Below are 14406 nucleotides of genomic sequence, written 5' to 3'. Positions count from 1 at the left end.
GTTTTGTCCTCAGTTGTCTTGAAAAGTATTTATGTAGGTCACTTAAAATATCCGGGGTTTTGTCTCGTCCTTTACGGTCGCCGCTCAGCCTGCCCCAGGCCTGTGGCTCAGACGTGAACTGCCTGCCCTTCATCTGAAGGATTCCCACCAGCGGACACACGTTTAGAACACCATTTATGGGTGATTTTCCCTCAGATAAGGTGCGGAACCGTTAATTTGGGGCTCAGACATAGAGCCCCGCGCGCTCCCGGCGCCCTCAGGGAGCGGCGGCTGCGTGTGGGACGTGACCGGAGCCGGCGCCGCAGGCCCCGCCCCCGAGAGGCGGGATGTGAGATGATGGGCAGGAGTCTAGACCAATAGAAATTCAGAGTGGAGAGAACGGGCCAATCGCTGACGGGAGGGGCGGGGCGAGGCGCTCTGGGTGGTGGCGGCGCGGGCGGCGCTGCGGCAGAACGCGGAGGCGGCGAAGCGGAGCGGGTTGAGCAGGAGTGGAGTGATTCCGGCCGGCAGGAAACATGTCTCTCTCCAACAAACTCACCCTGGACAAGGTGGACGTGAAGGGCAAGCGCGTCGTCATGAGGTGAGGCGTTGCGGGGGGGAATGTGCGTACCTTGAGGGCCGCCCTGCTCCATCCTCCTCGCTGGGGCCAGGCCCCCCCGGCGAGCAGCCGTTTGCCTGAGCCTGGCACGTGTCGGTTCGTGCCGTTTTATTTTTTTTCTCTCGCTGGATGTCGTAGAGGCTCCTGCATCATCGTCGGGCCGGCCCGGCTTCCGTGCGGGGGCCGGGCAGGGTGTAAATCCCGGCCCGGCTTGGCCGCCCTGGATCACACATGTGTTGGTCACAGGCGGCCTGAGGGGAAATCAGCCAGCCTGGCTGCTTTTATTCCAGAGAATTACCCAAAAATGCTTATTACCCCATTACTTTTTTTTTTTTTTTTTCCCTGAATGGAAATTCAAAAGCCATCGCAATAAAAAGTGAAGTTACAGCTCTGCCCATTTATACAAATACCAATAATAACTCAGCATTTCGCAGGAATCAAATCATAGACTCACAGAACGGCCTGTGAGGGTTGGGAGGGACCTTAAAGCTCATCTCTGTCCACCCCCATGCCAAGGGCACGAACACTTTTTGCTAGACCAGGTTGCTCCAAGCCTTTTCTAGCCTGGCCTTGGACACTGCCAGGGATGGGGCGGGTTTTCAGCACATCCTTCTCTGAAACCCTAAAATAGGCATTCATAGCTTATTTATAAAGCGTCAGTGCCTGAAAGCCTCATGTTAAGATTGTGGCCAAATCCTGGGAGATAAGGGCACCACTGTGCATCGTGATATGTCCTGCTCGAAATAGTTTTATTATGGGGTAGTTTTGTTCAAGGTCACTATAGTGTGACTACTACGTGTGTGTTATCTGCTCTGTGAGTAGGCAGGGGTAGCAAAAATATAGCTCCTCTTACTCGCAGTCTGACAGACAACTTGCCTTTTTTACCCCTTGTCTCTAAAACTCTGTTTTGAACTAGTTCCCTAAAAATTTGATTAACAGAAACCAGCCAGTGTAGCAAGTACTGAAGAAGCTTGCTCAGGATTTCCGTGCACTTTCTAAGTCTGGTACAACAAAAGATCTTTCTGTCTCTGTAGGAGTCTGTACCTGACTTTTTTTGGCCATCTGACTGTTTTTTTTTTTTTCCATTTCTGAGTCACGTTACAGAGAGCAACCATGGCAGGCGATGGGCTGGGTTTTCCTGCTCAAAATCTCCGTTAATTAATGCTAATTAATTAATTAATTTTGCTGTTCTCTGAGGGGCTACCCAAAGACAGCAGGTGAGCTGCCAGGCTCCGTGTCTCCTGGCTGCATCTCACCTCTCTGAGTCACCATGTGCTCTCAGTAGTACTAAAATCGATACCTCTTCTTTTTCTCCTCATGTTCATCGTAATTTTGGCCTCCTCACATCCTGCTCAGCTTCCGGTCCTGATGCCGAAGCTTCAGGAAAAGTTGAGAATGGGGAGGGGAGAGCAGGGCTCAGGGGAGCTCAGATTTCAATGGTCTGCAGGGGGCAAGAAGGCTGAGCTGGACCTTTCTTTTGTAGTTTTGATGGCGCTGTAAAGCAAACTGTTCTTTTATTCTCTCCTTTTAGGATAATGGCGCTTTTCTTTGCCCCTTCTAGAACTCGACCCACTGTGCTGTGGGGCCGCCAGTTCGATTTCTTTCTGCTCAGCTACTCCCGTTTTGCCGGCAGCTTTTGTCCTCCTTCCCATTTGTTTCAGATGCTGAGTGGGCTGCAGGGGGATTCACTCCGGCAGTTTGCTGAACTCGGATGTTCTTTAATGTATAGAGCGATGAGGGATGCAGACTCTGCTCTCTGCCGGGTGTTCCCTCTCGCAGCCCAGTGAGCAATTTCTGCCTCTGAGGTTACGCAACGCGGCTTCCTGCACTGGGCACGGGGGATGCCAGGAAAGAGCTGCTCAAACTCCTCCCTGCCAGCCCTTCAGCTGGCACGGGTCAGGAAATCACCTCAAGATCCAAGGCAGGTCTTCCAGGGAGAGTGTGCTAAGCCACAGCGCTGGCTGCAGGGAGATTAGAGCTGCAGAGGACAGAAATTAAAGCTTCCTTGAACTGCCTGCTGGCCACAGTAGTTCAGCCAAGTGTTTCAGGAACCTCATTAGGAAATACAAGGTCATCACTCACTCCCTTTCCTCCGTATGTTCCTCGTTGGGGATCTGAAATCATAATGTTTAAAAATAAAAAGTTCTATCTGGGTTTATTTCCTGCTCAGCATTGTAGCTGCTCTGGTCCTGAGCATTAGGATGTGTTGGTGGCCCAGCTTTCCTGAGTTATTCTGGCACTGGTTGCTCTCCATTTGTGGTGTTATCACAAGCAGAAATGGCTGATAACACCTTGATTTCATAATGGAACTTGGTGACAGGGCAGAGGTGAACATCTCACTTTTATTGTAATGCTGCTTTTCTAGTCAGCACCTTTACTGCCAGGTTCCCTCACTCACTTGTTGAACTTTAAAATTAAATAAAATAATAACTAATAAAATTAATTTGTCCAATATTTAATTTAGCTTCTGGTTTTGTTTTTATTTTTTAGGGTTGACTTCAATGTTCCAATGAAGGATCACAAAATAACCAACAATCAGAGGTGAGCTGCAATTTCCATCCCAAATGGAGGCCCCAAAGTCTTCTGTGTCTTCACCCCAGTTACCAGAACATTACCATGATGAGGCTGTCTCTGCTCATACCAGAATATTAAAGGTGTCAGAGAAAGTCCAACAGTTCTTAATTAAACCCCCTGCAGTTGTTAGCAAACTACACTTAATTATAAGGCTGATACTCACTGTGGCTGCTGTGGAAAGCATGTGGGAGAGAAAATCTCTTATTTTAGAGATCCTAAACTCCCTAAGTTTGCCATGACCATTTCACAGCCACATCCCTTGGGCTGTGTGTGAAAGCTGTCTCTGTTGCTATCTGGAAATGTCTGTGCCTCCTGCTTACCCTGGGGTGTGTAACTTGTTAACTTTGTCAGAATAATTGTTGTAGTGCAGCACACAAAACCCTGGGGTTTAGAAACAGTGATGCCAGATGTCTTGCCCTGCCTGAATGCCACTTGCAGGCAGGTGTCACTTTTGTTCAGCACAATGTTCTCAGTGGTCATAATTTCTCTGTGGGTGCAGGATCCCAGGGTGACCAGGAAGCCTGGTAGTGTTCAGGTGTGTCTTGGCACTTCTTAGCTGAACAATCAGCAGAATTTAGATTACAAAATGCATTTTAACTCCATGTGCTACATTGCTTGGAAGATAACAGTGAAATGTATGAAAACAGGCTGGGATGGAGAATTCTGTTGATGCTTTTTTAAGGAATCATTCTGTCCAGCTCTTGTGCTGTTTCTTTTGTCATTTTTGGGGGACAACTCCCAGGGCTCATGTGTAAGTGGTACTAATCTGCTTGCCTGGTAAACTCTGAGTCCTTATTAATTAGTTCTTGTGTGCTGTTACAGAATCAAGGCAGCTGTTCCTACCATCAAGCACTGCTTGGACCACGGGGCCAAGTCCGTGGTTCTCATGAGTCACCTGGGGCGCCCCGATGGTGTCCCCATGCCTGACAAGTTCTCCTTGGCCCCGGTAGCTGTGGAGCTGAAGGCACTCCTGGGCAGGTAAAGTGGAAAAACAGCCTGCTGTGCATCAGCCCTCCCTGCCAGGGCCACCTGCATGGTTTCCTTTCAGTCACTGGTGGGGTTACAGTGTGTGCCTTGTGTTTGCAGGGAGGTGTTGTTCCTGAAGGACTGTGTTGGTCCTGAGGTGGAGCAGGCCTGTGCTAACCCTGCTGCTGGCTCAGTCATCCTGCTGGAGAACCTCAGATTCCACGTTGAAGAGGAAGGGAAAGGCAAGGATGCTTCAGGGAACAAGGTGAAACTTCAAATCTGGCTTTCATTGTCTGCCTGCTCTGGTCTTACCTGCTTGTTGCTGCAGATTGATGAGGAGCCAGCAGCCTCTCTAAAGCACTGATTGTGAACCTGCTCTTAACAGGATGCCAGAGATCTTAAGTTCAATGTGCAGAATTTTGAGTGGAATACAGTGAATTTCCAAAATGAAGCAGCTCAAGTTAAAGGCTATAGATGACTCAGTCAGAAAAGGAGAAAGAAACAAAATAGAGCTGTGCAAGAAACTGCTGCTTGTTAGGCTTCAGTTTTGGATGTCTAAAAGGAAAACCAGTTTGGAGACAGTTTGTTGCCAACAGGCCCATAAGAATGATGCTTCTTTTTTTGGCTTATATGGCTAATATTTCTGCAGCACAGGGATAACCAAACCCTCCTCTAAGCCTGTCTACTCTTCAGAGTAGTTCTCTAGAACCAGGCTGCCTTTTGCACCTCTGACATTTTGTTGAAGGTCAGCAGAGTGCTTGCTCCAGACAGCTGCTTTTCTTAGAAGTGGTGACCCCGCTGTCTTTACAGAGGCCTTGGCTCTCTTCACACCCAGTGCTTGGAGGGAATGCTGACATGGAGTGGTGCCCTTTATGGGCTGCCACAGGACCCCTGCAGCTTAGGACGCAGCAGAGAGCTGGGGAGCCTGTGCAGATGGCAGGGGGAAATTGAGCAAAGCTGGAGTTATTCATTGCTAGAATTGTGTGCCACTGCAAGTACAGTGGCAGAGAGAAGAGTGGGACAGGAATTTAATTTTCTTTGGGAGACAATCCATTGGATTTGTGTGTTTCTGTAATTCCCAGCTGATTTAGCTGGGTGTGTGCACACACTGCACTGAGCACAGCAGGAGAGGTGCCACTGACAGAGCTGCTTCTCAAGGAAACAGTGATGCAGTACAGAACTGCAGGTTGCTGACTGGTCCTTAAACTGTGTTTTTCCAAAGCTGATGCAGTGGTGGTGGCTCCTTCTATCAGAGCCCCTTATGTTCTGCTCACAGATGGTTCTGGTTCTGACTGGAGCACTAAGTCTCTGCACAGGCAGTTTATTGAGTGAGGGAGCAGTTGGCACCGTTGTTCTACAATCTGTGTGGTCCTGCTCAGGCTCTGCTGAAAAGGCCCCCAAAGCTGTGCTGAGCCCTGCTGCACACCACGTCTCTTGGTGTGCCTCCCTGCCACTGTCCCTGTGGTGTCACATCTGTCACCTCTGCTGGCAGAAGCCCCCTGGGGTGTTCTCTACACCAGGCGGCTGTCAGCTCCCTCTGGGCAGTCACCTGCTGCCCTGGAGAGCTCTGCTGGCCCTTCATGGAGGGAAGGAAAGCTGAACTGCAGAACCATCCTGTGAGGATTTTGTAGGATGCTTGGGGGAGTCTTTTAACAGAAATAGACCTGATCTTACCCACTACATACTACACTTGCCTCTACATTTCCAGCATTGGCTGCTTTGAGTGTGGCCTGATGTAGTGTGCAGGCCTTTTATCAGTTAATCCTCATTGGTTAATCCTCAGTGCAGTGGCTAAATCTGTCCTTTCACCTGTGTCTCTTGGAGACTGTGCTTGCTTTGTTCAGTGAGGGAGCAGGAATTTGTTTAGCCTGATCTCAGCATTGCCTTGTCTCTCCATGCCCTTCCTGTGTTCACCACACTGCACTGGAAATCTGTTGGAGAGAGACTGAAAGGTTTGTGATGCTGCAGTTTGGAAGTGGGAACAGTCTTCAGCAACAGCAGTCTAGGGGAGTTCAAGGTGGAATTTAAACTATTTAAACATTTTGTTGCTTCTGCTGGACTGGGAAAAAGCAAATGGCCCACCGGATGAACTTATGAGTTCCTCAAACAGACCTTTGCTTTGGATTTATGAGTCAAATAGCTGACTTTGAGCTTAGATTCAAAGTCTCAGGGTACAAACTTGTCCTTCTTTCTCTTTTTAGATCAAGGCTGAGCCTGCAAAAGTTGATGCTTTCAGAGCCTCTCTTTCCAAACTGGGAGATGTCTATATCAATGATGCTTTTGGCACAGCACACCGAGCTCACAGGTGGGTACCTGTTCCCTTCCACAGGCAGAACTGCAGAATAATAACTGCAAATATTGCCCCTGAGGAGTTTTAACTTCCTTTTGGGCTTATCCCACTATGACTGTGCTGTGCTTGTTCCTCAGTAGTGGATGTACTGGAGGTAGTTGTCATCAGTTTATGCTCTTTCAAGTTTGTTTCTGGGGACAGGAGAAAGCTGAAACAAGATCTTAAGACTTTCACCGACTTTTATTAGACTTTGAAGGTCTAAAAATTACTTGCTTAGGGCTTGTATAAATCGTCCTGCAATCACAACAGCCCTCTTTTCCAAATGATTAATCACTCCAGAGTGATTATTTCCATGGAGTATGTTTAGATATGTGTACTTGCAGACTGCAGTGGTCCTCTTAAAAGAAGAAATCCCTACTCTTGGCTATTCTTATTTGTCCCCCAGTGTCTTGGATCACTAGTTGAGATGATAAATGTCTTGAAAATCAATATTTCTTTGCAAAACCAATGCCTGAAATGAAGCATGTACAGTTATCTTATCAAACTAGGAAAACAGAGCCCCTGTGTGTCTTTTCCTGCAGGTGGTGGCTGTTCTCATTGCTGCAGCTGAACAAAGGGCTGGCTTTGTAATGCTGTGAGACATGGGGGTGTTTCTACATGTAATTTTTTCCTTTTCTCACTTTTTACTTTAATTCTGCAGCTCCATGGTAGGCGTCAATCTGCCTCAGAAAGCTGCTGGCTTCCTGATGAAGAAAGAACTGGACTATTTTGCCAAGGCCCTGGAGAGTCCAGAGAGACCCTTCTTGGCAATTCTTGGAGGGTAAGACTCAATAACATTGTGACTGTGCTTCTCTAACTCCCCTAACAAATGTGGTTTGGCTTGTTTTAAGCAAGTGCTTTCCTTTCAAGTGTCCCTGCAGTTCAGATTTATAGCTGAGTCCTGAGATGTGGATTAGAGAGGAGCCAAGTGACACATCTGCTCCTGTGATGATACAGTCTGGCTGCTCATTGTCTCTCCTGACCTCTGATGTTCCCCAAATTGACACAATCCCCAGCAGTTTTTTTGCCCAGATGAGGCAGTTTTTCACCCAGGAGAGCAGTTAGAGCCACATGATGGCCCAGACACAGTCAGTGACCTTTCCCCCCCAGTTCAGGGTACAGCAGGGCTCAGGCTCAGCCCTCTGTAAACTGACATCACCTCTCGTTATGCAACGGGGCCATGCTGGGGCTGCATGGGCTCTGCCCTGCCCCAGCACCTGCTCTGCAGATGGACTGCAAGATGCACAACTGAGTGGCTGCTCCTGTGCAGAAATGTTTAATTGCAGCCAGTTTTCATCACGTGTGTGCCCAGTCCAGCACTGCAGCTCTGTGAGGTGTATTTCATCAGGTGAATTAACTTGGCTGGGCAGTCAGGGGCAATCAGGCTCTAAAGGGCCAAATGAGGTTTATATTAAAATAGAAAAAAGAAATGAAGGGCTGAATAATGCTCTAGTAAGTTGAATTTTAATGCTGGCCTGCCAACTTAAAAAATTCTCTTTTTGCCCTTTTTTTTTTTTTTTCCTTTTGTTGGATCATTCGCCAGAACTGTTCTGACATACCATAGGCACAATATTAATTATTTATTCTTTTTCCTTTTCTCTCTCACCAGAGCCAAAGTTCAGGATAAGATCCAGCTGATCAATAACATGCTGGATAAGGTCAATGAGATGATCATTGGTGGTGGAATGGCGTTCACCTTCCTCAAAGTGCTCAACAACATGGAGGTATGAGGAGAACAATTCTGTGTCTGCTCCTGGTGAAGAATGGTCTGAATGCCCCCTGCATGCTCTGGGATTGAGCTCTCTGCAAGTCTTGGCTCCCTGCAAGAGTAGGGAGCACTGAGAAATTACTTGGCAGTCCCTTTGCAAAATTCAGATTGCTGCTATGTCTCTGCATGTGCTTCAAGAAAGTCTTTCCAGAATTGCTGTCTGAGCAGTTTGGGTGCTGATGTTCTCTTTTTTCACGACCAGGAGCTAAACAAATTCCTCTTATTTTTCCCAAATGCTTCCTTTAGATTGGCAACTCTCTGTTTGATGAAGAGGGATCAAAAATTGTCAAGGACCTGATGGCCAAGGCAGAGAAGAATGGTGTGAAGATCACTCTGCCTGTTGACTTCATCACTGCTGACAAATTTGATGAGAATGCACAGACTGGGGAGGCCACAGTGGCTTCAGGCATTCCTGCTGGCTGGATGGTAGGTTTGAATGGGAATGGGAGTGACAGGAGGAGCAATAAGGAATAGAGTGGGTAGGACACCTCTTAAAGGAGTAAAAAGAGTAATGGTGGGCCTTGGCAAATGTTTCTGAGGGCAGTCAAGCTGTGTGGAGCTTGTTGATTTAATGAAATTGAAGCCCTGTTGTTTGTTCTGAATTTTTAAGTCTAAAGTAGCTTTTGAGAGATTTGGATTAAAACAGCAAAAGTCCTCTCCCAACTTGCAGATTTGAATGCAGTAGAAATCACTTTTATTTGACTGGAATTTAAGTAGGGTTGGCAAAGTTTTCTAACTAAGGCTTCAAGAATCTGACATTGATTTAAAATTGACTTACTGGTGTTAGGAAGATAAATACTACTCCAGACTCCACCTTCCTGCAGCAGCTGCTGGCAAATCTGTCTGTGAATACAGAGAAACTTTTGTTTCATGTCTGGGGTGAAGGGGAAGCTTCAGGCTGGGCATGGGTGATTTGAGCTGGGGGTCAGCAGTGAGTGACTTCTCTTATTTCCCTTAGGGCCTGGACTGTGGCCCTGAGAGTGTGAAGAAGTTTGTTGAAGTTGTGGGAAGGGCCAAGCAAATTGTGTGGAACGGTCCAGTTGGGGTCTTTGAGTGGGACAAGTTTTCCAAAGGAACCAAAGCCCTGATGGACAAAGTGGTAGAAGTAACTGGAAAAGGCTGCATCACCATTATTGGTAAGTAGTTGTGTTTGTTCCTGATTTTCTAAAAGCACAAAGGAAGCTTCTGCTGGTCCAGCACTGCGTTAAAAATACTGGTCAAATTATTTTCCTTTCCCCACATTCTCCTCCTCTGTCCTTCCGCGTGGGCCTTCAGTTGGACAAAATCTGAATTTCTTGTGTCTCATGGATTCTGTTTGTGCTGCAGGTGGTGGAGATACAGCTACTTGCTGTGCCAAGTGGAACACTGAGGATAAAGTCAGCCATGTCAGCACAGGAGGTGGTGCCAGCCTGGAGCTGCTAGAGGGTAAATCCTCTTTTATCTTCATTTATTTGAGTAAATGTGGAGTTCTGGGTGCTTTACACCATGTGTTGGTAGGCAGGAGAACACAACAACAGAGGAAAGGCTTTTCTGTCCCACCATGTGGAGTCAGTTACATGTAGCTTTGGAGCCACAAGCTCCTCTTGCTGTTCTGTATCCCTCACAGAGGAAGGAAAATGGAATATTCCTGCAAACAGCACAGCATGCCTCTCCCAGAAAGCAAAAATACTGAGATAGAAAACAAGATTTTGTTACTGATCCCTCAGGACATGCCAACCAGAGCCTGTTTAAATTGACCGGATTCTGTTAGGGAAGCCTCATCAGAACAGTCTGGAATTCTTGCCACAAGTCTCCTCCTCCTGTTTGGAATTCCCTTGGTTTTGGGGAGCCCTCTAGTGCTCACCGACAAACCTGCACCAGGGTACTTGGAATTCAAAATGGTGAGGATTGACTGAGATTCTTGTAACGAGTTCCATTGTTTTCTAAACGACTTTTCATTTCCTCTGGTAATTTGCCGTTTCCCAGTGTGTGTAAATTATCCAATGCTGTCAACTCCTCTGGAGAGGAGAAACTTCAATAAACTGCCTTGCAGCTGCTATTTCCAGGAGTAAGATGGGAGGACAGCTTTTGTTTCTGTTGCCTAGGGAGTGATGGGGAAGGGAAAGAATGCAGATGGCTCGAAGGATTGGCTGTGTATTCAAAAGCACAAACTTGTCTAAGCTTTGGCCCAAAATATGGGTTTGTGTGTGTGATCTTTTAAATGTAACGGAAGTTTGGCTAATTGGAAAAGCTTCTGAAGATGAAAAAAAGAGGGGAAAAAAATCCCTGAAAACTCAGCAAACTAGTGAGTTGTGAACAGTGTTACAATTCAGTCCTGCTGCACAGCTTGAGCATTAGAAAGTTGTTTTTCTGACGAAAGGCTAAACCAGTCTGGTGTCTGTTCATTGTTAATTTAGGACAAAGCTAAAAATGTTTTAGAAAACATTGCACTTTATTAATCTAGATCTTTGTACTCAAAGATGAGTAAATTCTTTGATTCCATCAGTTGGAAAGAGACATGTAAATGTCTCAACCTGGGTGTTTTAGTTGCAGTTAAAGACATGAGACTTGTAGGAGGCTTTTTAATTCCTATAATTCCCACCACATTCCCCAGAATTCTACTTACATGCCACTAGGGATTTAAGAAAGTATGCAGCAACTCCCTAAATCCAATCAAAAAATCTGTTTGCCATCAAATTGAATGGAAAAGGATGTCGTGTGTTTGGATCTGGCCCTAGCAGAGACTTGGACAGAAATGTGCCATTACTGTTAATTTTGGATCGGTGGCTGGGCTGTGTTAGGAATGTCCCTGCTGACATCTGAGTGCAGCTGTGCTCTTGATGCCTGGGGAAGGCTGACCTGAAACAGAGACTGGACAGAGATAGAGAGTAAAGTAGGTGTTTATTGAAAGGCCTTTAGGATACACCTTGGGCAGGACAGGGCCTGACCAGGGCTGCACCCAAGGTGGAATAAGAATGGTCACAAAATGGCTGATCTGTCATAAAGTCTTACATTTTTATAAGTTTTGGTTCATTTGCACATTGGGGTTTAATTGTTCAATTATGGCTGCAGGTTGTGAGGTCTCATCCTTTTTGTTCCTCCCTTCAGCCCCCTTTGTTTGTGCTTTTGGGCCTGAAAGTTGTCCTTGGTGTGCAGCAGGAAAAGGATTTGTTTTGTGTCCCTGCTGTGTGCAGAGCTGAGTGACACTGACTGTGAGCTCAGAACTGCACCCCCCTGGGCAGCACAGAACCTGAAATACATGAAAGCTCAAACTTAAGGCATCACTCTGGGTGGATTTACTGTGTGGAGCATGTCCATGGAACCACCTTGGTCAATGTGGATCCAAACTCTTCCATTTCCAACCTACAGCTCCTTATTTCCTTTTTTAAATTATGTATCTTTGAATGTTGCAGAGTCTTTTGAGCACAGAGAGGTTCTTAACCCTGCTGCTGTGTTTTATCTGCCCCCCAGGTAAGGTTCTCCCTGGTGTGGATGCCTTGAGCAACGTGTAGAGAGAGCAGAGCCCCACGCCCCGGTCCCGTGCACAGCCCCTGAGATCCGACACTTCAGCGCTTCCGTGTTCCAGCTCTGCCAGAGGCACATCCCAGAATGTAAACCTTGGAACGGGACCTTGCAGCAGGAGAGAGCAGAGATTTTTCTTTTCAGACTGCAGTTTACATTGATGTGGGTTTGTCCACTGTTACCCCACTTGAATTAACGTAGTGAGTTGAAGCTGTTGTTGTGAATTTAGAGTGTATATATTTATATTTTGCCTTTTCAAAGAGATTTAATCCCTGTTAGACCTATATCTCAGAAAGGAGTGCACTGTCCAGCTTCCATCCTAGAGGCATTTTCATCACTTGACACGGTTCAGAAACCAGAGGGGACTCCAGTTTTTTGGAGGTTGGTTGTAATAGCTGCTGAATAAACATATTTAAAGTGCTTCCAGTTTGTATGTTGTCCTTATTTTTAGCTTTTTAGAATGGTCTGCATTAAAATATTTTCTAGCATCAGGAATCTGAACTATTTTTCCTATTTGCTCTAATTATAATATTTGTAAATCTCCTTTTATGTTTGTCCAGTGGCTCTATAAACATCATCAAACTGAACTAGTTGGTAAGGAAGTCAATTGCCACAGATGTGCTCTTAGATTAAAACTTCATTGCCCCTCATAATAAAGTTTTGAACATGCAAGTCAGGTAAGAAAAATGCAAGTTCAACTGCTTGTCATCTAGAGAACTTGCCTTATCATGTGCAACTAATGTCTTTATTGTCAGTGTATGGGGAAATTGGAAGACTGAGGCAGGTGAAAATGAAATCCCAAGCAAACAGAATTGCAATGTGCCTCTGTTCCAGTTTGTGGTCCTAAAAGCATTGAAAGTAGGTTGGTAAACCTGCCCAGTTGGACACACAGGTTTGTGTGTGGCTTCAGCACTGGCAGAATGGCAGGTTCTGATCAGTGAAGGCCCAGCAAGGTGCTGCCAGTGCCTGGAGCTGCATTTCCACATGAGCTGCCTCATGCTGCCTCCTGTGCTCACTGCAGGGCCCAAATGTGAGCTCAGAGTGGCTCAAAACCAAACCTGGGGCTTCTCCAGCCTCAGCCTGGCCTTGGCTTTGTGTTATGGCAGCAGCCACAGCTCTGCTCTGCTCTGAGGCACTGCTCCAGCTGAACTGCCTGTGGATCTTCCTGCTGGATCCAGGAAAAGGGAACATTGTGGGGCAGCCATGGCCTGGTTTGATTCCCAGTGAAATCCCCAGCAGTGGAGCTCCCAGGAGGTTCTGCACAGCACAAAGGATTAAGGATGAACCATGGAGGGAATCCCTGAGGTAAGCAACAGGTCACAACATAGATTCTGCTTTTCAGTTAATTCCTATATGTGAAATATTGCCAAAACAAAATGAAAGTATGTGCTAGAACAGACATACTCTGCCAATTTTACCTGGTCATGGGGTGTGTGAATTAAAACCCAATAAATTCTGAAGTGTGGTAAAGCTGCTTGTTATAAAGGTAAAAGTGACTCTTGCAAAGAAAGTAGAAATAATGCAAATTACTGCAGCGCTGTTGTCTCCTCTTCCTCCCCTCCTTTGTAACTCTCCCAAGCATTGTCTGATGGCACATGAATGATGCACATTTTTGCTGTGCTGTGCTCATGTTTTCCAGGCAGGGGTGCAGACCTCCAACAGCTGCAGGGACAAGGGGGCTTGTCAGCCACAACAAGCCCATGGATTTTGGAAATCCAGTGCTACAAAAACAAACATTCCACCATGTCTTGTAACAGATCCTCCTTGTGTGGCTCTGGCAAACAAGGCCTTGTGACAGCACAGCCCATTTTTGTGTCACTCCTGTGCCCCTGTGCTGCTGGGCTCCCATGGAGCAATAACAGACTCTCCCCCAGCCCTCCTTTCTGGGTGTTTACAGTGGAAGGTTGGTGTGTGGTCACTACCTCTGCTGGCTTTTTCCTCTCTCCTTCAAAAACAACAAAACAAAGCTGGCTGTAGTTAAATCCAGCAAGCAGTAATAATGCTCTGTACACACAGATGTCTCTGCTTAAAAGCATTTTTCCACCTGACTTTGGATGCTTCCTACTCCCATCTCTAAAATATTCTTTTGTTTCCACATGGCTTGTTTTGTGTACTGTTCTGTGTTCAGCACAGTAAACACGGCACGGCAGGGCCAGAGAGATACTCAGCTTTAAATTAAAATGAATTGTAAATAAAAATGGATGAAACACATAACCATGAGACCACAGGAGCTGAACCTTTGATGGCCAGCAGCTGAGTATTTCAGTGGCAGACTTTCCAGGGCCTTTCTTTTTCTTTTTTTCTTGAAGTTTTGCCTGCTAATACTTCTTTGACAGGTTCGCTTTTACATTTTTATTGCTTTTGTTGAAAGTTTCTATCAGAAACTTGGTGGAAGAAAGATTATAGAAGCAAAGCTTTTCCAGAAAGCCCAGGATGTGGTGAAGGTAACAGACACAGCAGGTTCAGGGGGCTGATACTAAGAGCTAGGTGAAATAAAAAGTAAAGAACTTAAATGCTTTGGTCACACCAACCCCGTGGAACACTCCAGGCTGGGGTAGAGGGGCTGGAAAGTGCCCGGTGGGAAAGCAGCAGCCTGAGCCAGGTGTGCCCAGGTGGGCAGGAGGCACCTGGGCTGTCCCAGCCATGGGGTGAGCAGCAGGACCAGGACTG

At 46.5% G+C, this 14406-nt stretch overlaps 1 protein-coding gene across 1 annotated transcript; it reads left to right on the top strand.

Annotated features, from left to right (window-relative positions):
- The first annotated feature begins 438 nt into the window (after nt 1-438).
- Nucleotides 439-12158, top strand: PGK1 (phosphoglycerate kinase 1). The gene is made up of 11 exons (XM_083876365.1): nt 439-580; nt 3089-3139; nt 3995-4150; nt 4259-4403; nt 6340-6443; nt 7129-7248; nt 8077-8191; nt 8482-8661; nt 9194-9371; nt 9562-9660; nt 11686-12158. The coding sequence occupies exons 1-11, from the start codon at nt 516-518 to the stop codon at nt 11724-11726; spliced, it is 1254 nt and encodes a 417-aa protein (XP_083732491.1). The 5' UTR covers nt 439-515; the 3' UTR covers nt 11727-12158.
- The last annotated feature ends 2248 nt before the right edge of the window (nt 12159-14406 follow it).

This window comes from Zosterops lateralis (assembly GCF_965231275.1).
Source record: "Zosterops lateralis genome assembly, chromosome: 21".
Lineage (NCBI taxonomy): Eukaryota > Metazoa > Chordata > Aves > Passeriformes > Zosteropidae > Zosterops > Zosterops lateralis.
The sequence above is the reverse complement of the archived record's forward strand: the minus strand, read 5'-3'. Positions and strand labels throughout refer to the sequence as shown.

Coding starts and splice junctions, on each gene's coding strand:
- PGK1 (XM_083876365.1), top strand. CDS start 516: ATGTCTCTCTCCAACAAACTCACCCTGGACAAGGTGGACGTGAAGGGC. Junction 8,192..8,481: donor AAGTGCTCAACAACATGGAG/GTATGAGGAGAA, acceptor TGCTTCCTTTAG/ATTGGCAACTCTCTGTTTGA. Junction 8,662..9,193: donor GCATTCCTGCTGGCTGGATG/GTAGGTTTGAAT, acceptor TATTTCCCTTAG/GGCCTGGACTGTGGCCCTGA.